Source organism: Lepisosteus platostomus, chromosome 7 (assembly GCF_059453375.1).
Source record: "Lepisosteus platostomus isolate fLepPlt1 chromosome 7, fLepPlt1.hap1, whole genome shotgun sequence".
In the NCBI taxonomy this organism is placed as follows: Eukaryota; Metazoa; Chordata; class Actinopteri; order Semionotiformes; family Lepisosteidae; genus Lepisosteus; species Lepisosteus platostomus.
This window is the reverse complement of record NC_142617.1, coordinates 52,464,063-52,487,546: the sequence shown is the minus strand read 5'-3', so window position 1 is coordinate 52,487,546 and position 23,484 is coordinate 52,464,063. Positions and strand designations below refer to the sequence as shown.

The 23,484-nt window shown below is 40.9% G+C and overlaps 1 protein-coding gene across 1 annotated transcript in view; it reads left to right on the top strand.

Annotated features, from left to right (window-relative positions):
• The window catches only part of pcsk6 (proprotein convertase subtilisin/kexin type 6), a 44,332-nt gene that overhangs the window by 16,779 nt on the left and 4,069 nt on the right, over positions 1–23,484 (top strand). Inside the window, exons 9-19 of the mRNA XM_088641172.1 lie at positions 4,670–4,770; positions 5,784–5,887; positions 6,345–6,462; positions 11,698–11,886; positions 14,027–14,163; positions 15,463–15,645; positions 16,624–16,726; positions 17,362–17,558; positions 18,432–18,519; positions 18,852–18,955; positions 19,580–19,709. Coding sequence (XP_088497298.1) covers positions 4,670–4,770; positions 5,784–5,887; positions 6,345–6,462; positions 11,698–11,886; positions 14,027–14,163; positions 15,463–15,645; positions 16,624–16,726; positions 17,362–17,558; positions 18,432–18,519; positions 18,852–18,955; positions 19,580–19,709 — 1,454 coding nt within the window. The remainder of the gene's footprint in view (positions 1–4,669; positions 4,771–5,783; positions 5,888–6,344; positions 6,463–11,697; positions 11,887–14,026; positions 14,164–15,462; positions 15,646–16,623; positions 16,727–17,361; positions 17,559–18,431; positions 18,520–18,851; positions 18,956–19,579; positions 19,710–23,484) is intronic.

Genomic DNA, 23,484 nt, shown 5'->3' with positions numbered 1-23,484 from the left:
GTGGCTGACACTAAAATGACAGCTGCCTGCAGTGATTCCCCGATTTGTGATTTAAGTAGCTGAAAGCATGTCTGTCTGAGTTTTTAAAGTTCTCTTTTGAATTTTCCCAGGGCTTTTCTGAGCTGCTCTCCACTTCCCCAGATAGTTATTTCTTTTCACGCAGAAACAAGCCAAAACACTTTGAGAGTTCCCACAGCCCTAGACAACTAGAAAGACTCATCCAAGTGACCAAGCTGAAAGGACAGAGGAAAAGAATACAAATCCTACAGCTGAAGATATACTTTCTGCAATTGAGAGCGTGTCTAAAACAATGAATGACCGATTGAGGTCCCCGGATAGTTCTCTTGCGTCTGTTCAGAAATCTTTATCTGAGCTGGCTACTTCTGGCAGTGAAATGGGGATCGCCACTACTGACCATGAGGACCACATGGTCAGTAGTCAAGAACAAGTTTGCAAAGAGGAATACTGATTGTGATGCCCCCAGCTGTAAAGTTAGAAACCCTGAAGGACAGTCTGTGACAAACCCCAAGGTCCTGGGTGTCTCAGAGGGACTAGAAAATGGTCTGTGGCACATTTTGTTCTGAAGCTCTTAGGGCAGGATAACTCTGAAGTCACGTATTGTTGACAGAGCACACTACTGGGGTCAAGGCCTATTGAGCCAGCTCACCCCTGTGGCGTAATGTCTGGAATCCACTGCAGTCCTACTACTCTGCCTATATTGCCAATGTGGCTCAGACATTCCTTCAATACGGATGGAAGGACACTGGTGTGAAGCAAGGATTGCATTTTCCTAGCCTGGCTGTAAGTCAGGCAGGGATCCACAGCTATGTTTTTCATTTTGCCGAAGGAAGCTGAGGAATGACAGTGGGGATGTCTTGAGCATCTGGTAAGACTAAAGGTCTGGTTAATTTCTGATGACAACATGGAATTCTTGCAAACAGGACAACAAAATGCAACTATAACTGGAAAAGAATCCGAACAGGATACAAAACATCACTGTTTAACATCTTCATGACCTGCACAAGGCGGGGGGTTTGAACTACAGTAGGTAGAACACAAGTCGGTTGCATGTGTCAGTTCTTCTGTGAGTGTATGTAAGGCCATGCATCCTCACTGCAAATGTCTGATACAAAGGAGTAATGTGCTTAGGAAACTAAATTGAAAATATAGATGTGGGCAGCAATCATCAGTTGCCAGGCTGATATATAAATTTATATCACACTTTTGCATATGTAGTTTCCTAAATGTGATCCATAGCAGCCTTGACCCTACCTGTGCCTTCTAAGGAGTTAGAACACAATTTTGCATTTCAGTTTTAAAAGGAGTTAAAGGTCCCAAATGAGGACATTGAGATGACACGTAACACAACCTACATGCATACCGAGATTTGCTTAAATTGGCTTCATAGTTTCAGACACATCATTCTGGTTTTTTAGCAAATCCAAGATGGCAACCAAATTATGTGACCAATCATCTCTTCATGAACATGGTACAAATTGACTCAACAAGTTCCAGACATCTATGGTGTTCAGTTTCAGAGAACAGTGTTTTTTTCTTTGTATTGTGTCAAAAATGCACTATCGTGGACCAACCATGTGACCTACTGGTCTAGCGTCCAGTCTGACACAACTTTCCATTGGCCTTTACAATTCCACAACATTTCGGCAGTTTGTTTCCTGAGGTTTTGATTACATTGTCATTCGAAAATATTTCAAGAAAAATATAACCTGAGCAATATCAACATGGTTTCACCAATTTTGTCAAAGTAAATTTATCACGATGAGCTGCTATGATAAAACTCTGGCTTAATTTTTTATGGTCCTATTCATTCATTCAAATTAAAACAAAGTATTGGCAAGGATAGGAAGTGCACCTGTGTTTGGGATTTATATACAATATACTCACAATATACTCCCTTATTGGAGCAAATTTATATTGTCGTCCCTAACACCCCTACACCAGTAAAACATTTTAAAATGTCCCCACGTACATTACAGCACATGCTTTGTTTTGAACTTACACAGTTGAGGTAGCAGTATAATTTTTGATTAAACCAAATTCAGTTTGCATATTTTTCAGCAATGATTTTGGTCTAGAAACAAATGATATCTTTTGATACTTCTGGCTCATACAGTTTGATACCTTTTGACAAGGTTCAATGCCTTTTTACTTTGTGACTGATTACTAAAAGTTTGATATGGGGGACAGGCTTTACAGGCTATTAGCGCCTCAATTAAGGGGAGTACAAGCTGTCAGGGCTATGTATAAAATAAAGCCATAAAGTGGTGTTTAAGTGGACCTGAAGGATATTAATAAAACACTTCACCGAATTGTGCATATAGTTGTATGCAACTTCAGGCACAAAAGATGTAATAAACTTTCTCAGCTTTCTCTACCTGTCAAAAGTAGATGACATGGATAGATACGTTTTGAATGCAGACTTCCCAGTTCAGGAAATAATAGATGCAGGAAAGTAAAAATGCTGATCAACACAGATGCTGGCCTGACTGTTTTACCGTTTTGAATGAGGAAATGACAACAGGTTTTTTGTATGAGTGACCTCATTTGTACAACAACATAAACACCAATGTGTATTCTGCAACTAAGTAATTGACACACCGTGTTCCCAATCCTTTAAGGAAAATTCCATTGAAATATTTTTGCATTTTGGGAGAATAGAAGACAATTCCCAAAAGTGAGAAATAATGCATGGTCTCCGGATAACACCCATACGTCCTCCCAACTTGAGAAATCTATGCCACCATTCTGAGAACTCTCAGGGGCATGAATTGATACCCTAGTCTTGATCCCACTATTTGCATATCTTACCTTTTTTTAATTTTCAAAGCATCAAATGATTAATTAGCAATTATCTTGCATAGGAAGCTAATGCTCCTATTTAAATTGATTTTTTAAAGATACATTAAATAAATTGAAATGGGGTGTCAGACATTGGAGCATTCTACCCTTCTTTATGATAGGATGCGTAAAAGATGTCTGTATCTTTTTCAGAAGAGATTCCTTCTTTTAAAACTTCTGATTCTTTTGTATTGCTACTTATCTAGGGCTTTACAGTATATCACATTTCCAATATACATTGACAGCATAAGGGTGCATTAGACTATCACACTTTCAACATTATCATTGAGAAGGTAATGCAAGAACTCTGATTCTATTGGAAGGATGGTATTCCAGGTGATAGAATCAGAAATTCCATCATGGTGTGCCATTGAAAAAAGTATTAATATGATCACTTCCTTTCCTGCACTACTATTCTCAGCAGTAAAACCACCTAAAGCTATAACAGATAATGTCATATTGAGAAATTCTCGGAGTATATTGAAACAGATAAAAGCCAATTGTAACCCGTCAGATACTTCCATTTGTATTGTATTATGCTGTAATCATGCTTCCCTCTTCCCAATCTCATGAGGCATTCAAAGCTCAAAGAAATAAAGGACTAGCTAAATGTGATAGATTATGATAATAATTTTTCCTCATTGGAAAGAAATTTGATTTACTATTAATGCATCTTTCGATATTTGCAAATAAGACAACGTCCGTCAAAACTTACCTCGGTTTGAAATTTCCCCCAAAGTACATAGAAATGTACATGTTAGACCCCCACCTGGGTCAATAAAGCTAATTTCATGTTTTTTTTTCAAGTCAAATAAATTACTTTAACAAATTTGCTTAAAAATATCTGAAGTGCAGAAAATGGGCTACAGGTTTCTGATGGGCTTTGGGAAGGAGAACCAGAGAAAAACATATATCTGTGCCATGAATGCTAAATACTTAGAAACCATGCCCGACTGTGCCAGAGTCTGTTTCATAAACATTCTGTTTTTAATTTTCATATGCAATGCTAACAGGTTATTGTAGTAAATATGGGAAACTGGGCCCATGGAGCATTGACTATATGTGTATTTTTCAGTGAGGAGCAGCTAGGTATCTCAGGTTTCCTAAATGTGTAGTAGTAGTCTTCAGTTCTTTGTTTCTGTGCTGACTGTTGTGTTTCTCTGTATTGTTTTTTTTTATTTTGTGTTTGTGGTAGTAATTGTAAGATTATAAAATGTAAGACAATTCTTTAAGCCACTGCTAGCAGTTTAACAGTGTGGATGTAAAAATGCATATGGTTTTGCTTGGCTTAACACTTGTGTCCAGCTGAGGTGGAGTGAGATTGCCTTGTGCTCATGGAGCTGTTCAGCTTGTACTGTTTGGTCAATGGGCATTGTGTCCTTTGCACCATTGACCTACAGTACTCATAAGAAGTAGTCTGAGAACCATGAGCATTGTTGAGAGGATAACTCGATGACATCTGCACATGATTCAGAAAGATCTTGCGATAATTGTTTACAGGTTGTAAGTCCACAGTCACTGCTTGCGTTTGGCTGTTAACTCTGTGGGTGTCCTGGTTTGTTTATGTAGAGCAAAAAGAAGTGTTTACCTATAGTTGTTGAACTCCACCGCTCCGGTTTCACATTAAAAAACAAAATGTACGGTAATTCACTAAAGATGTTTGGGGGAAATCCTATTATTTGTTTTCAGGACAAGTCGGGGGAGAAGACAGCTTATAATGTAATCAGTTTATGTTTCAAACAGGCAGGGAAGGCTGGACTGTGTTAGCTTTCTGTGACATGCAAACCGTCTGTGGCTCTGTTCTGTGCAGGTCACCACAGACCTTCGTCAGCGCTGCACTGATGGTCACACAGGCACATCTGTCTCTGCACCTATGGTTGCTGGTGTTATCGCTTTGGCACTGGAAGCCAAGTAAGTAAATGAGAGGCCCCCAGCGAGTCTTAACCATAAGAATTCAGGTTCGTGTTAAAATATACACTGCGGAACCACACAATGCTGCAAAAGGTATCCAAACAGGAAGCTCACTGCAAATTCTGAAAACCGTGCTCTGAAAATGTACTGACGTCCAGGCAGTGGACTCTGTTGCATCAGAGGCAAGAAATCATCTTTTAATATGTCCCATAACAGATTCTGCCAGGCTCTGGTGTCAAAAGGAGAAAACTGTTAGGTAGAGAGTTTCGCCACAGGAGAGATTTGATCCCAGGTAGTTGATGACAGACTGTACCCATTCATGAATTAGAGGTAGTAATTTGTCAGTAAAATAGACTTCCCGTTTGGATTGCTCAAAGCATTACATTTACAAATCTTCACTGACTGGAAATACCTGAATTTAGTTAACTGAAGAAGATCTTTGCAACATTTTCTTTATTAAATGACATGATTTTCTGCCACCCCCTTAATAAAGTTCATACTTTTTACTGCAGTTATTCAGCCTTTCACTTCATCTGCATTGAAATTCTTAGTTGTGCTTCCTCCTTCTTAATGGAGGCTTAGCATGTTGAACAATAGAATATAAAAGCAGCTTTCCACTGCAACAGGTCTTGAGTGGAACAGAATGTACTGTATGATGACCTGACTGGAGGGTTGTACGTTTGATCAAGGGCACAAGTATTTTTTCACATAGGTGACATACTGTAAGTAATGAATTACACATGCCCTTTGAAGCTTTCATCTAATTGATTTTTTTTGAATAGTGTGAAATTCTAATGCTATTTTGCCTCCCGATTTGTCATCTTTGGTGCATAGCAACATTTCTTGCCTTCTTTATTGCCACTAGAACCACTTACATTTTTAAGGCATTTGCAAAAGGGGAGCATATTTGGACTGGTTTAACCTCAGAGGCAGTGAGTGGTTGGGGCATGGACCCCATTCTTACACTCACTCTTAAACACAATTACAACAATATTCTCTGGGATGGTTTGCAGCCCGTTGATAACCTGGAGAGATGTCCAGCATCTCCTGGTGAAGACCTCTCGGCCTGTCCATCTGAAAGCAAGTGACTGGAAGACCAATGCTGCTGGCCACAGAGGTCAGTGCCACTGTGTGACACAAAACCAGGCTATTCTGTACTTCCACAAGATATATGATTAACCCTGTGTGTCGCGTCATCCTGCATTGATGTTTGATGACTGTTCAGATCATGCAGACATCCAATTTAATAGAGCACCCAGAGATATGATGTAGTGATGAGGATAGGTTAGGGTTAATATAACTACAGTGTAGCTATAGATGCTTAATTTACATTCAGCACACCCAGTAACCAGGAATGATGCTTAATTTTTCTCCATAACACTGCCTCCAGCATTATGAATATATAAACGTCTTTGAGTGTTCTGTTCATTGTTAAGAGGACTGTCGGGATGCAAAAGACACAAATACGAGAGCCAGCAAATATATTTATAATTCTGATTTCCACAGTCATGCTGGCAGCCGACCAGATCGCAGCCGAACTCTGCCGGCTCTCATCAGTGTGTGTCTCTCCTCAGTCAGCCATCTGTATGGCTTCGGGTTGGTGGATGCAGACGCCATGGTGGTGGAAGCGAAGAAATGGAGGTCTGTGCCCCCACAGCGTGTGTGCACCAGGACTTCCGAGAGGAGGACCAAGTAAGGAGAGGGGCCGGGCGCAGATGGGCTGAATTTGGGATCACCTCAGTCCTAGTACTTGAAAAAAAATAAAGCTAACTGTAGTGAGTTCAGGTCTTCATTTCTCCTCATTTTGCTCCTCAGTCTCAAACATGCTATTTCACTTGCATATGAATTCACTGTCTGGTTTTGGACAGAGCATTTTAGTATTTTTAGAATATATTGTGGGACATAGGTGCTGGCAAGCTTTTATCTGAAAGTAACAGACTCGGAGAAAGCCTTAATGAAGCATTCTGTAATGCTTTAATCAATCACTGATGTAATTAATTATCTTCCCCTCCTGCAGCATCTACTAGCAGAATTGCAGACGTTTTGATATTTCTCTTGCTCACACAACTTCATTCTACCTGATTTGCAGCACAGTCCAGATCAATATTTTAATAAGCTGTCTGATAATAATCATCTATAATTATCACCACTTGTCTTTGCCATGAAGCCAATGTCGTGATTAGTTCGTGTCTAGGTAGTAGATACATTTAGCTTTTAGAACCTTATTGCAAACTTGTTCATTTGCATAAAGGTCTGTTAGCATGGTAGAGAAATTGATGGGACTCTATGGCCGTTGATGTATATTTTTACCCTGTGTTACATTGGGAAATGCGGGCAGTAACCATGTTTTCAACAAAACGTGGTCTTTACATTGCGTCTCTCAAATGTGGGAATTGCACAAAGCTGTGGATGTTTTTTGTCAGGGAATGTATGTAGTATCTAAACCTTGTGGGCCTTCAGAAGTTGCCTCTTTGTGTTTGCAGACAGTGATAATAAGAATAAGAATAGTGATAATGATGGTAATCAATTAACCTTCCGATCCAAAAACATAAAACCACCGCCTTCTATTTTTTTTTTGCCAGTAAAACCCAAACCATCCATGAAACGATTGACTTCTACTAGAAAAGCTTGGCTCAGCTGCATTAATCGTTGCTTAGATAAATAACGAAGGCCCTGACTTCTCTGACAGCCTAGCACTTCCTGTTTTTCAGCGAGCTTCCAAGCCAGCACACTGCCGAGGTCTTGGACAACAGTTACCGAGCTTGCGAAAGAATAAACAATGTTAAACTAGGTCAAAGGCCTTGATGTGATTAAGAAACACTAAAAGCTAGCTGCACTTTTATTTGGCGCCATAAAAGTGTCATTAAAAACCACCCAGAGAGCAGCAATTTGCAGAGGAAAGCCAAATCTGGTCATGTTCCCTACGCATGAGTATATCTCTGCATAGGATTTCATGTTGAGCTTATTTTTATTATGATTGTTTTAATGCAGCGATAAGGACTAATCATACAATTTCGCAGTTGTAATTTCTCTGCACTCCTTCCCTTGTTCTGAAATGGCCGGCGGGCTTTAATATTCAGACCATTAAACATGGGCTTTAATTGTTTCATTTAAATCTCATTGTCACCTATGTGTTCTGTGCCTTAAACAAGTAAACAGACAAAAACAAAAACATAGAAATAACTTTGTGAACTTCCTGGACTGCTGTATAAATGATCTTCTATTGCAACAGCAGCAGGCAGGAAGCAGTCTTTGATTAAATTTGAAATGAGGGCAATTTGCCCTTGAGATATTATGAGACAGGGCAGCCGAGGGAAATGAGATCACTAGACCAAACCTTTCTGAGTAGAAGTGGAAGTGCAGTTTCCCTGCTGTCAGATATAGAGTGGAGGTAGTTCTCGCCACTTTTGCATTAAACTGGTAACACGAACAAGTAACGCAGAGGAAAATCTGATCAGAGTGTGTTCTGGGGTTTCTGTTTTTTCTAAAATCTCTAAAGAAGAGGCAAGGCAGCTGTACTCATCAGTACCAAATTCCAGGCAACTAGTTGTTATGATGTTGAACTTCTTGAGCACTGTGAGGAAAATCAGCTGCAGGAGGAAATTGTATGGGTAAGCTAGAAGGCGTGGGTAGTGCCCCAGTGAGGGGTAATTGAAAAGCACAGTGTGTTTCGTGCTTGTGGATGTGGGAAGAGGGGCCGGTTTAGGATGAAGTGTTGAAGGGTGATTCAATCCACACTGGTTGCTGCTCTTCAGATTTCTTTTTCTTCTTCAGTGATTTGGGAAGGGTAATGTGGTCGAAGTTCCTAAAAGGGGATCTTAGCCCTCCATGCCAGGGCGGTTTAGCGCAGTTCTGCTCTGCCCCAGCCACAAATGAGGTCACGGTCACACACAAGCCCAGAGCCTACAGAGCATCACTTCCCAGACAGTGCCACAATCCACTGTGACCTAAGAACAGGTCTGCAGCTGCTAGGTTACAAAGGGGTGATGTCAATTCCTGTAACAAGCTCAGTGTGGTGAGTCCTGTTTCACAGACTGGCCACCTCATTGCACACCAGGGTGAGTGAGCGTGCTTCAGCGTCAGTGCTGGCTTGGCTCTTGTGCAATACACTACTCTTGGTGTTTTATGGGCATGTTTGAGACTTCACAGGGGAGTTTCCTACAGCTTTCTGTGTGTGGCCTTAATGTTTCCTTGAAGATGTCAATGAGGAGGGTAGTTTTCCATAGGTACTAAAAATCGAAAGCTAATTACTGTGCTTGTTTTGGACTGCTTTTCTGTTGTATTAAGATGATGAAAGATATGTGCTGGAAGTGCGATGCTCAATTTCATCACAACATTTGAAATGTTGGTTCTTGGTTTTGAATTAATAAAAACAGCATACTTCAATATATTTTTAATCTATTTATTATGCTCATGCAATGGAGGTGATGCTTTGAAATAGTATTGTTCAGAGCAATTGGAAAATGAACTGCCAGCGTGATAAAGACCTGTCTTTCACAGCCCTTATGAATCAATACAGATATCGACCTTCCACATAATTGTCTGGATGCCTTCACAACACATAAAACAGTTAACTGTGAAAAACATATCTAAATTGTGCTTGTTAATTGAGATTGTACTGTGGATGTAAAGGCTGCCACTTTGTTTCTCTAACTTCTCAGGCTTTAATCTGGGCTTTCTATATATTTTGGCTTGTGTCCTTATTTTTTCCTTTGTATATCTTTACCATCTGGATGTTTTCCTTCACCGTTATTAATTTGTACTGCGTAAGTTAAACACACACACACACAGATGCAGAAAAGCCATTTTCTGGGAACAATTATATGTTATCCCCTTGTGATCAGCCAATAAATATATCTGCATTGTGACAATGTAGAGGAATCTGTGATGAGTTTAGGTCAGACAGTTGGTCTGACCTATCGGCGCTTCATTGCTCCAGAGACCAAAGGAGTTGCAAGCCACGTTCCACACAGGGAAGACTGAGAAATCAGCAGCACCTTTATTTATTTCTCTATGCATATAAGCGAGTATGACCAGACAGAGTGTCTGCAACCGTAGTGGCGGATCAGTAATGTCACGGGTGGGACAGTTGCTTAGAGCCAGAATATCCCTCAAAAAGGGAAGTTAGAAACTAGAGATAGATGTGTCAGGCTTTTGGGGATAGGGGTTATATTCTTGACCTCTGGCCAAACAGTATCCGTCGGCTAAAATTCTAATAGTTTCGGTTAAGAACACTTGGGGAAATAAAGGTGAAGGTTACAGGCCGGATCTTAGGGAGGGTTGGGGAGAAACACTGTGAGTTCCCCCAGAGTCGATAAATTACAGGTTCTGTGTACAGTACATGGGTCCTTCTAGTCACACTCCCTCAGAGAAGTATCTGTAACGGCATCTATAGTGTGCACCATAGGAGCAAAAAGTGCTGGAATGCATTACAAAGATCCTATTACTTAGCCTTTTTTTTACAATAAAGTTTGTGCTTTATTGTAAAGCAGCAGTTTCTCTGAGATTCCTAATGACTGGGGTACCTGCCAAGGAACCCTGCATATCAGCCAAGTGATTCCCTTTCAAATGACCACTGAACCACACTGTGTGAGACCTGTCCTTACTCTCGCTGTGCTGGCTGTCCAGCTGTTCACAGCACAACCCCCAGTAACAGACTCCACAGACTTCATACTGCCAACTCTGATTGTTTTCATTTAATTGAAACTAATGATAACAAACATAATGTGTTGGAAACAAATTGGAAAGTATGTATGTTGGAGATTAAAGACCTGCATGCTGGGAGGCTACAGTCTTTGTCCCAGCGGTGTCTTAGTTCACCAGTGGGCGTGAAGCCTTCGGCAAATGAACACGAAATCTCTGGCTCTGCAAGTTTGGATTTGATATTCTTTTTGAAACTTTCGGTTGGTTATTTCTGTGCTTCAGAAAAGGGAAAAAATGTTAAACCTCAAAAAGGAGGGTGCGGGGGATGGTAAGAGAATAGTATTAGGAAGACATTCTTCCAATACTTTCAGTCTGCTTTGTGCTGTACATAAGCCTAGAGCTGAGCTTCCTTAGCCTGTTACATGAACTGAATTCATAAAGTGATGTTAGGCAACTTAGAATCTGACCTCAGTGTTTTCTACTGCCCTTCATTCAAAATGTATTATCATTCATACAAGACTGATAAAATGAAGATTACCTCAAACAAAGGCTCACAGAGCCAAGGAGACAGAGTTAAAGGGATAATGCTATGAAATGTCTATAATTTAACAGCATTTAGCAGGATTTCTAATCATGTGATGAAGTTATAAATTTAGGAAGTTAGGCAGTGAGCTGTTTTTCCAGGCGTAATATTATAAACACCTTTTTTATGTTTAAAGGACTTTTGTGGTCTTATTCCCTCAAAGACTTTAATTACAAGAGTGCGTTTCTCTATCTCTTCAATATCTGAACTAGAGATCAGTGTTTTGTCATGTGTCATCTATCAAGTTGCTACAAACCTTGCAGGATAGTAACTGCGGTTCTGATTTTTGGAATCTTTGGTTTGTGCATTATTTCTGAGAGATGTTTTGTACTGGTTTTTAGGAAGACGTACAGGTTGTTAATATTCATACTACCGAGGGTACTGAAAAAACTGGCAGACAATGGCCCGACTTACAGCCAGAATATATGAATTTGTTTATGTGTTTATGTTTTTATTCTTACTTCAGGTCTTACTATGGAAGTCATTGAGATACACAGGGAAGCTTCCTTTACACATGAGATGGCCTGGATGCTAACTGAATGAATTATGTTAGCACTTTTAATATAAAGAGCTTTGCACTAGCAGTACTGTACCCAGGCTGTAAGACATGCATCCTAATTCCCAAGCTTTTCCCTGATTCTGACAGCTAAGGGTGGCGATCAGTAACTGTTCTGTTTTTGCAAAAACAATTTCCCCGAAAGGTACATCCGTCCCGATCAGATCCTGAACAGCACCATCGCCACGTCCGGCTGTGCGGACCACCCGGACCAGCACGTGGTGCACCTGGAGCATGTTGTGGTCAGGGTTCTCATTGTGCATCCTCGCCGAGGAGACCTGCAGATCAACCTCATTTCACCCGCGGGCACCCGGTCACAGCTATTGGCGAAGAGGTGAGTGGACCGCATGCCTCTTCCCTCAGAGTGGGGCAGCCAGTCCTTTCAAGGTTGCACAAGAGAGGCCAGCGACAGGTTCAGCAGATCACTGACGCAAAGCCTGACACTTCAGGGGGGTTCACTCCTTTCTGCTTTCTTAGCACGCGCGCATGGCTTGCGTCCTTGCTTGATGCAGCCGCCGTTTCGCTGGCTCACTGTCTCATTTCAAAATAGGGGACAAGTGTGCAAGGGGAAAGGCATTCTGTATCTCAGGAGCATGCTGTGCACTGCAGCTGGGGTCGGCCATGTCCGTGACGGGACCAGTGGTGACAACTAGAGGAGCTTCACTTCGCCATGAAGAATGCTTTCACGCATTTCCCTTTCATGACAACTGAAAATGTTAGCTTCTTGTTTTTGGGTCACCTAGTTGTTGTGTATCATTTTAATTAGAATGTATTTAAACAAAGCCATTTTTTTTGCATCTTCAACAACATTTAGATGCCTTTTTTATTAAGGAAAGAGGCTGATAAGAGAGAAATGATTGCAATTCACCGTCTCATGAATAAAATCAGAAAGGATTTGGATTTTTTTAGATAAAAAGACGGATGAGTTCATTTGATGATTATCAGGGGAAGCGTTTTGCTTAAAATGTAAATGTAAAAGAGATGAGTCTTTCCCCTTTTTAGTTCACTTAGATCTTAATTGCATTAGTCAGTTCCAAGGAGTTTCTAACATTTGTGGGTTTTTTGCATAGTTTAATCATTTTCCTCTGTGTATTCTATATTTTGACATTTCTGTAAAACACTGGTTAGCTTTTTTAGCATCAAAGTGGACGCTCTTTGTAGTGTTTTGATATTTTCTTTTCTCGGTTGACTGCTCTTTGTAGCGTTTTGATATTTTCTTTTCTCAGTTGACTGCTTTTAAAATATTCATGTTTTTATCAGACAATATGTATAATGCATCTGGCAGGTCATGTTCCTGGTATTAAGATGTCATTTATTGATCTTTGGCAGTTATGTGTTTTCTGTTTGCAGTAAATAAGATGAATATCAACAAGATCTTCTGTACTAAAGCAACTTCTTTTCTGCCCCGGAAATGGATGGATGGATTGATAAAGTATTTTAGTAATTACAACAGAGTGTGTGTTGCCAGATAAGACATTTGATTTCAGTTAGTGGTGACGAGACTCTGGCTGTGGGCTAGTCTGGACCCTATAAAAGCTTTTCCTGCTGCATCAATGAACAAATACATTTGCTTCTTAATTTGCAAGCCATATGCGTTGCTCAATTAAATTTTCCCTTAAAGTAAAAGCATGCAAGATACTTATCCTTATACATCTAAAATAACAGAACCTACAAAGTTAATTTAGAGTTGTGGCTAAGAGCCAGTAAGAAGGAGCATTGTGTTTGAATTGGTGCTGATTATCCTTTGTGACAGGAGCTAAGAAAAGTTTTCTTTAATCAAACCAAAAACACTTCAAAGGAAAGGGTTCCTCCAGTTGAGCACAAAAGAACACGCTGTTCTCCTTCATTGATTTGTATCATGAAAATTGATGACTGAAAAGCCTTCAACTGACAACCTGAACTTGTTCACAGAGAATATGAACATCATGTGGCCTCACAAATGCCAGTAGGAGGTTTATAGTGGTATAAGTGAGTTTAATCTTAACATCTACAGTATCTCTTGCTAGTTTTGCTGAACTGCTGAATAATCTGATGTGGATAGGTGTCCAGCAAGGGTTAAGTTTAATTTCTTAGTCAAGAACAAAGTCAAAGTCAGGTTCCGGGAACTTGAAGCTTGCTACCTACAGTATTCAAGTTATTGCTTTTGGCTTTCCATCAAGTTTGACAATAATGAAGTCATTTCTTTATTCCTATAAGGCAAGCATCAGCTAAAATGGCTTTAAAATAATAACTTTTATAACTCTGTGATCAACACATGTTATAGATAAGTCTCTGGTTGAAACCAAACAAAGGCATATTGGAAATGTCTTAAATATCCTAAGAAAAGATAATAAAATTTGCGTAATAATTCTTCTTCTTATGATAATTTTTGGGAATTAACTAAGGAACAAAATGAATTTTGCCAGAACACTTCTGGTTCCAAGGAAACACTTGCGGTTTTACAAGTTTGACTTGCCTTTTGCTTGCACGTCCAGGTTGTTTGATAACTCCAATGAAGGATTCAGAAACTGGGAGTTCATGACTGTGCACTGCTGGGGTGAGAAGGCTGAGGGACAGTGGACCCTGGAGATTCTGGACTCACCCTCTCAGCTGCGCAATCCTGAAGTTCTTGGTAAGTGTTTTATTTATGGAAATTTATAGAAATTCCTTCTTGGAATTTTGAATTTTGCTGAACGTTTGCATAGGGTGGTTTTTTTTTTGCCTTTTTGAACTGTATTTGTAAGTTATGAAGGAGTTAGTTGAGAATTATACAGTGCCTTATAGATGTCTACAGCCTATTGAACTTTTTTCACATTTTGTTGTTTCAGTGGCTTAGAGTTTCACACATTTAAAAGGATTTGCCCTCTTCTCTGATCTTATTACATGTCATACTCCCCACTTTTAAGGAGGAAAATGTTTTTATTGGGAAAAAATATTTTTTTTATTTTGTATTTTAAAAACACAAAATTAAAAACTCATAATTGAATATCTCTCAGGCCTCCCGAGTTACACTTGGTAGAAGCAGCTTTAGAAGTCAGATCTGAGGAGTGCTTTAGTTTACCACTCTTGGGTAGAACACCTGCAGCATTTTCAAAGATGTCTTTGGCCTCATGGTATCCCATCTGATCAGTCTCCTTCTTGCTTGGACTTCCAGTTTGTGGAACCTCCTGATTGAGACAGGGTCTTGGTGGTGCCTTGAACTTTCAATTGCTTATATATGCTGTAGTCTCGACCATGGTTCAGATGATACTCAAGGCCTTTGACCTAGTTTTATACCTATACCCTGATCCGTGCCTTTCCATAACGTTATCGCTAAATTCTTTTGAAAGCTCTTTGTTTTGTTCATTTTTTAAGTCTTTACTTGGAAATTTTACTTGCTTTACCCAGCAGTGGGAACCTACAGGAACTGCTGAATTTGTCCTGAAAGCATGTGAATCATCGCAGTTTAACACACGTGGAGACAAATTAGCATATTGTGTGATATTGCAGGTGATTGGATAGACCTGAGCTAACACAGGATTGTTATTACTAGGGGGATGGACTCTTATCCAGTTAGCTTTTATTTTGAATTCATTTTCTATCAGTCTTTTTCACTCGGGTGTTGTGGGATAGGATGTGAAGATAAATGGAAAAAAAGATTGATGCATTTTTTTCAATGCATTGTAATAGGGCAACAAACTTTTGAAAGCAGGTATAAACTTTCTATAGGCACTGTATACAAAGAATTATATTTAGAATGATTTAAACTGCTATATGCTACAGTATCTTATATCACAATGCCATGAACAGTATATTAATTTCCTCTTGCACCACATAGAAGAAGACAGTATTTGTAAGAGCTGAATTTCCTCCTTGTATTAACTTTATTCACTGCGCAGAATGCAAAGTGCCATTGAGACAGAATGCTTTTCTTCCTTCTGTGCGCACACAGGCAAACTGAAAGAGTGGACTCTGATCCTGTACGGGACCTCGGAGCATCCGTACAACTCTCACTACAACTCTCACCACTCCCGCTCCAGGATGCTGGAGATTCCCAGCCCAGGACAGGAGCGTAAGGAGCCAGATCTGCTGCTCCAGGAGACCCCCGACGAGGAGGAGGTGGACGAGTACAATGGTAGGAGGCTGGAAACTGACCTGGTCCTGCCTCGCCTCTGTGCAGCCGCTGACCTCCGAGAAGTGGCTGTTTAAAGATTTAAAAAGGCCTTAAAAACAAACAATCCCTTTCGGGTTTCTGATTAGTTCAGCTAGTAAGCTGAGGGTTTCCTCACCGGTTCAAGCTCACCCAAAAGAATTTGGCCCAGTAGTGCCCTGCTGCTTAGGGATTTTTGATTGAAGCCCGGATTTGAACCATGGATATGTGGTCTTAATAATAATAATGTGGTATTTGGCCCGCTTGTACTACAGCAGCAGCGTTCCTCATTCAAGTCCTGTTGGGCACTTCCAAGCTCCCATCGTAATCGTGCTGTATTCCCACTGATGCTCGGCTACTCTCTTCACCCTGTCGGCTAGCAGAGGGTGGAAGATGTGGCCTGAGTGTCTTCACAGGTCTCAAAGGCTCTGCCCTTTGAGCCTTGTTGACGTATTAGCCATTTCAGACTGGAGCTGATAAAACTAGCTTTGACAAAATAGTTTTTGCCAAAGGACAAAAAAAAACTTAACATTAAGAATAGCTTCACTGGAAGGGTGTCATTCCACTATTTGGTAAAAGATCCAGGGGACTGGCATCAACATTTGGCTTACTTTTTTTCCCCAGAGATGCAAAATGCTGTGCAAATTGCATAAACTTTAAAATCAAGAAGGTGTTACAGCCCCTGCGCCTTTTAAAACAGAATGCCATTTGTTGTGCTTGTAGTTGTTTAAAATGCCAGGATTCTGGACACAGAGTGGCTTCTTCCTACACATAAAGTGTCTGCTACTGTAGAGCATTTCTATCTATCTAAACATTCTTAATCTTGCAGACATTTGTGATAAATTAACTGTTAAGCACATACCTACTAAATCTAATACATTGCATTCAAACCAGATTTAAACAGACCGATCTTCATTGTCAGGCTCAGAGGGTGCAGCTGATCAGTGTGCGATTGTCTTGTAGGACCATGCCACACTGAATGTGGAGACCAGGGCTGTGATGGCCCCGAAGCCGATCATTGTTTGAACTGTATCCATTTCAGCCTCGGGAACATCAAATCTGGCAGGTAAAGGACTCCTGTGCTGAACGGGTATTGATGTCCTCCATTTTCGAAACACAGCAAGAATATTTTTCTTTGGAATCACTCAACAGTGCGATAGATACCTTTGTCCCAAGCCTCAAGGCAGAGAGAGCAGATCTCTGTTGTGCTGCTATGCTTTCTGAATCTAACCCTCACTGTGACTGCTGAATTAGCACATTTCCATTTGCTGTATTATGACACATCCAGCACTGTGAATGGGTAAGGAAAAAGAAAGCAAGAGCTCTGCTCCCTTTTGGAGCCTTTCAAGAAAGGATGAACAGCGTTATAAGTAGGTTAATGGAACAGGTGTTAAACCGCAATTAAAAAAACCTAATTGCTTTGAACTACAGTGAAAATGAAACACTTCAAGTATACGTTTTCACAGCCTTTTCCTGTCCAAGTAATCTCCACTAGAAAAAGCTACATTAAGTCTTATAACTGTCCTAACTGCCTGTCTAGAATAAATCATCCAGGTTGTGGTCTGCCAAAGTCTATGTCATCTAAGTATTAGTGAGCCATTAAGCGCATTAGACTCCAGTGCTTAATGGATCCAGCCCATAAGCTCATATTTTTCATCCTCGAGCATTTGAAGCTGTGATTCTTTGCTCCACAATTGACAGGACTTGTGTCAGCTACTGTCCCCTGGGGTATCACGAAGACGTGGAGGCGCGGCGGTGCCGGCGCTGCTACAGGGGTTGTGAGAAGTGTGCGGGCAGGGCGCACAACCAGTGCACTTCCTGCAGAAGGGGCCTGTACCTGTACGCTGAGGAGCACACCTGCGTGGAAATGTGCCCTCTGGGCTACTTCCCCGATGAAAGTAAGAAAGAGGAGGAATTCACTTAAACATACTGTACACGTGTGATAAAGCAAAGAACTGAACTGCAGAAATGTGTTATTGGGGCAAACTTCCAGCTGGTTAAAAGCTAAAAAACAGCATGTACAGTAACTATCTATTCATTACTATATTCTCAGAGATGTAAGCGCAAGTAGAAATTGTGCTTTCAGGCATGGTGCTTCATGGCGGAAACTTCTATTGAGGAACTCATTTATGGCATTTGAATTTCTGGAAGCGGTAACAAGCGATTAAACGATAGCATTTAAATGCCCACCACCCTTAATGAAAAAAATTCATACTTGGAGAGAATAAACCTCACATGCCCATCTGGTAAATTTTGTTACTCTGAAGTATGTTATTACTAATTGTGTCCATGAAGGTGTGAAATGGAAAGAGTTAGTGGTGCTGGAAGCCTATTAACAAAGTTGAATTCTGCTTCCAGACAGATGTTTTAAACGGGATTCATTCAGTGTGTGCTATAAATCCTTTAGTCTGTCCATTCTGGCACCTGGTATAGCCTGCTATTTGTTTGCATTGCTGGTTTCTAAACGGAAAAAGGCGTGAAAAGCTATCTACAGCTAATTTCTTTCCACCTTTGATCGGGTTTTGAATATTTTGTTTGTCGTTTCGGCCTCCCTCTTGTAACAGGTACTGCCCTGTTTAGCCGTCTGACGCAATGTGCTCTGAACTCTCCCCGTGGGTGGTTTTGGGGTCTGTCAGTCAGGTGCTCTTTATATAATTAGCAAATAAACATTTCAAACGCTGCGCTGGACCAGTAACTGCGCCAAACATGAGGTCAAGCTTGCTATAAGGGCATTGGCTTCCTTTATGTTTTATCTTCCTTTTTTCTGTTAGTTCAGAAGCAGTGCTTGCCATGTCACGAAAACTGCATGATGTGTCTCCGGGATGCAGACCGGTGCACAGCTTGTAACGAAGGATACAGGTAAAATACACCCTGGCACACGAACAGCCTGCGCTTCACACTGTCTTGTGTCTTAAGAGATGCGACAGTATTAGTTACTCGAAGCTGCCGGAAAAATGGAATGGCTGTTAATATTACCCCTTGAGCTGTCAGGTTCTGTTAAACTGGATGGTTTCCTTGAATACAGAACAGGGACAATCGCTGTACCGTTCTGCTTTCTTGTGTAAACTGATTCAGATGTAAATAGGTTTGATTTTTTTGTCACGAACGGGAATTCTGCGAGATAACCGGTGAACTGAACTCTTACCCTGTGCTGTGCTGTGCCCATGGCCCCTCGCTGCCCTCCCCCACAGTCTGGCGGGCATGACCTGCGTGCCAGAGTGTGCCAACGGCACCTTCTTTCACCTGGAGGAGATGAAGTGCAGTGCGTGCCACCTGTCCTGTTCCACCTGCACGGGTGAGCTTTACTTCCATATCAGACATCGGTTCCTTTTCGGTGAGGCTACAGACAGATGCATTTTGGAGGTGCTTTTCAATCTGTGAACATACACTGCTGAGGAAACATTTTACGGGTCTCTTCCAAATTCTGATGAAAAGGTAGCTGGAATAATTTCAGATAATATCCGAATACTCACTAGGTGTTCCCCATAAAATAAGTCATGGATAAAACGGCACACAAATCCATAACCTTAACCATAATAATGTTATTATTCCACATTGCACAAACTTGTTTTTTACACGAAAATGCATTTTTTTGCAGAGGTATGCAACCCACTGGTTCATGAAAGTGATATGTAGTTTTGATGGAAACATAGGTTTTGGTAACCTATTATTATGGCAGTTATTCAGAATCACGATTTAAGCCTTTTGTAGTGCGAGTGGTTACTTGCCTGTGGTATACAATAGTATGTAATATTATATCAGGGATTAAATGAGAGATCTTTACCACTGAACAACATTCTTAGTTTGTCTGTTGCGAGCCCCATGTGTAATTTACTGAGAAATGGGAGAAGTGTGACCTTTTTTTTCACTGGTGCTATATTGTGGTTCAATAAGTGGTTGTGTGCTGTTGACTGCTCAGGGCCTGGGATGGAGGAATGCATCCAGTGTGCCAAAGACTTTCTGCTGCAGGAGTGGAGATGTGTCCCAGCGTGCACTGAGGGCTACTACCCTGGGGAAGCTGTAGGTCTGCCTCAGCAGATCTGTCGCAAGTAGGTTCGCTAAGATTGTAGGACTGTGGAGTCCTTTCAGTTTATTTAGAGAAAGGTAACGATGCCGTAGGGCAACACGGTGCCCTAAAATATGTAAATCGGGCCAGATCTCCTGTAATAAACTCTGATTTAAAAGAACCAGCTGTAAAGTGAGGAGAAATTATAGAAGGGGTGAAGATGCATAGATATTGGCGGCATGTTCAAAGGTGCAGTACATTTGGACATGCCTTCCAGTATCTGTACGAACTGCAGCTATCAACCCCTCTACCTTATTCTTTCCTTTTACAGTTAGACTGTCCCGCAGGCTGATGGTAGTAATTAAACCATTCTCCCAGAGCATCCACACTTGTGTTCCATAGATCCTGGTGATGGGAATGTCAGGGAGGGGAATGGGATTAGACACACAGTTACTGGGACCTCTTGGTTCAGAAGCTGCTGCTGGCGGAGTCAGGCAGTCAAGGAACGTCTTTCATAACTGTAGTCCTGGAACTTTCAGGAGCCACTTTTACAGCAGCTGCCCAGATCTCTGCTGTAACTATTTGGCAGTAAAGCCCATCGCCAGCAAATCACAAATGTGTTTCTTGAGTTATAGGGCTAGGGCAACTCCATTCACACCTAGATGACTGTAAGAAGTGTGGTCAAGCCATCTAGTTGTCAGCTTCTCCTGAGCTTAAAAAAGACTTGTTTTTCCCTGAAGGGCCAAGATTTTCATGGGGTCTTTAACTCCAGCTGAGAGCTGATTCTGTCTGACAGGAAGTTATGAATTAAACTTTGAGATTGGAAGTTGAGATTCAGCACGGTGAGATTCAGCATCAGGCTTCTTTGCCGATACGCTTGCATAAAAGACTTGGAGACTTTATGCCTGTTCAAGACAGTTGTCTCTGATGACTGATGGTAAAGCAGAGGTGAGGCAATGGTATATGAAGCACACCTCAATAAAAAGAAACGATTGCACACCCAGACATTATGAAGATGCTGTGCAGATAAAAAGCAGAGCCAGCTGAACACACACCCTATACTCAGAATTATATCTTTTAACAGACTGTCAACATTTCAGCAGGACAATTTTGGCTTGCTAAAAATTCATTCTCTATAGAGGTTCCCAAACCCTCCAAATCCCACGTGTTAGGGGAGTACCCTTTGGTTTAAATTGGAAGAAACACAATTGAATAAATAGACACATCTGATTTAATAATTTATAATTAACAGGCTACACGAAACACACCTGCCACCTATGGCACCACACACCTGCCCAGGCTGAACAGGTCACCTGTAGCAACTTGTCTGGTAGTTTTAGACCAGAAACATTTTTTTGAACCAGACACAACCCAAAATCACTCTTCAGTGTTACTCTTCAAGGATAAACAGGGTGCGCTTAACATGTGAGGTCTCTGAGTTGTTCATCTAGACATACCCCTTTGTTTTCAGTGTTAATCTTGCATTATGTGATGCTAATTTTGAGGATTTGCTTGCTGTGTTCCTGAAATGAGTCGTCTTTTCTGAGGGTGGAGGCAAGCTGTGAGTGTGCATTCAAATCTCCTCCCACACGTGCAAAAGACAGAAACTGAACTGAGGAAAAGAATCAGGCTTTATAGAGAACTGGCAGACCTAGTAATGATTTAATATTTTTTCATGCAACATTAAGGAAAAAAGTTACTTTCCCACCTTGAGTTAACTAAGGGTTGTTTATATTATTCTGTGTTTGAGGTAGGTTTCAGTAAAAACCTACCTTGTTAGCCTTATCTTACCTATACAGTAGATGAAGTTACATAACATGTTAGTTATGACTCTTAATTCTGAAACTTTTCTGGAATATTTATTGGTACTATATTGTCATTAATAAGGTTGATTTGGATAAGTTTGGTGATACATTTCTTTCTTACATCTAGATGGAATATGTTCCTAAAACACTTTTTTTTCCTTTTGTTAATTTTTGGGATTCCTTTTTTTTTCATGAATCGTCGAGCCTGTGTTTCTTGCCTTCATTCACACCAACATCTCCTGTGTTGTCCCAGAGGCAAAGGGAGAAGTGATAATTAAATATCAGGAGAAACAGATTCCTCACATCTCTGAAATCATTTCGGTTCCTGGTGTTTTTACCAACCCACTTTTTCTTGGAGATACAGGGCCACAGCATCTCTGAGTCGCCTCCCATCTGTGTCTGATTAATAAGAGCTCAGCAGCTTCAGCTGGCTAAACTTATACCGTGCTGAAAAAAGGAAGAAAGAAAACACAGCATTTTGGCCGTGGAGCCTTCTTCAGGTATGAGCTTCTTCCTCACACCTGAAGAAGGCTTCACAGACGAAACGTTGTTTTCTTTCTTCTTTTTTCAGCATGGAATAAACCTATTACTTGTTCCTTTGCAGCCTATGTATGCTGATGCAGCTACCCGTACTTACACTGGGCACATAAACATTTCTGATTAAGTTATTGTGCTGGGAATGAAGCCGTTATCCTTGCCATGAGTTAAGAGTGATGGTTTGGAAACACAGAAATTCTGGAAAGGCAGTGCTCACAAAATTATTCCCAATAGCTGGTTTGGATTTGGTTGAGTCAGAAAGTGTTGCCTCAGCATGCATTGTCCCTGGGTCTTGCTGGGTTGGCACAGAAATTAACGATTTAGCACGTAGGTAACAGTTTTACTCAAGAGTAACTTTTAGGATCTGTCGTTGTTTCTTCATTTCCATAATTGCCCATAAGTCACTAGTGTAGTGCAATTTAAAAGGAACAACAAAGAGACTGTGTTATATAAATCTCTTCACCTGCGCAGCAACTTAAAATTTATAGTCGCATTCCAAGACTCTAGATCACTCTAATGGCTGCGATTAAGGCCCAAACAGAATGGAAGGCTGATTTTTAGAATTGGTTTGTATAAATCAGACTTTTGTTTCCTGTAAGTCTTCTAAATTAAACCAGGTTTTAAAAAAGGTAGAAGTTGATGCAATGGATATTGAGAGAACAGCGGTTAAAAAAACCCATATACTGTAGTTCCATTAGACTGACATCATTATTTCTGGGAATGACATCGTTTTGTGGATTAGAGGGGGGTGGGCCTACAGGAGTAAAGAGCGACCACAGATGATTAAGAAGGGCAGTAACACATTAGGCTTTGGTCTTCTCCCTTCATCGTTTTTATTGAAGTCAGGTGTAGGGAACAGTAGTTCGGTTTCTGCTGAACGATGCAGCCAATGTCGGAGAAGCAGATCCAGCTGTGCTGTGCCTCAGCCAGCTAATCGGAGTGCGTTCCTGCACGCAGAGCCATTGGTCATGTGATTCACGTTCCTGGGCTGCCTGCCCTCTGTTTAACCCAGGCCGTCTCCAGGGATCAGTCAGGACACCCGCAGGAGACACAGAGAAACGATGAAGGAAAATTTTAACTCTGTCTTGGCTCTTCCTCCTACAGCAGGATTTTTCTTCCATCAGTCTGTCCCTGTGTGTTCATATGACTGGTGTCTGTAGCAAGTTTATACTGTGGGGCCGGAGTCACGTGATGTACATTTACGTCAACACAGGAGCTGAACAGAACTTGTGTATGACTGTAGATATGAGTCGATGGCCACTAGAACTATTTCCATTGTAATATGGACATGGTGTAGTGATTATGTTATGTCACCTATATATGAATAGGTGTTGCTGAGAGAACATAAACAGAAAAAAAGTTCAGTTTGTGTAAATAAGTACGACCAAAGCCTGGGTGAATGCAAGTTGTAATTCTATAACGAGAGTCATTTATTGCTGAAGGGCAGTGGAACCTTGGCTGTCTTTGCAAAGCAAT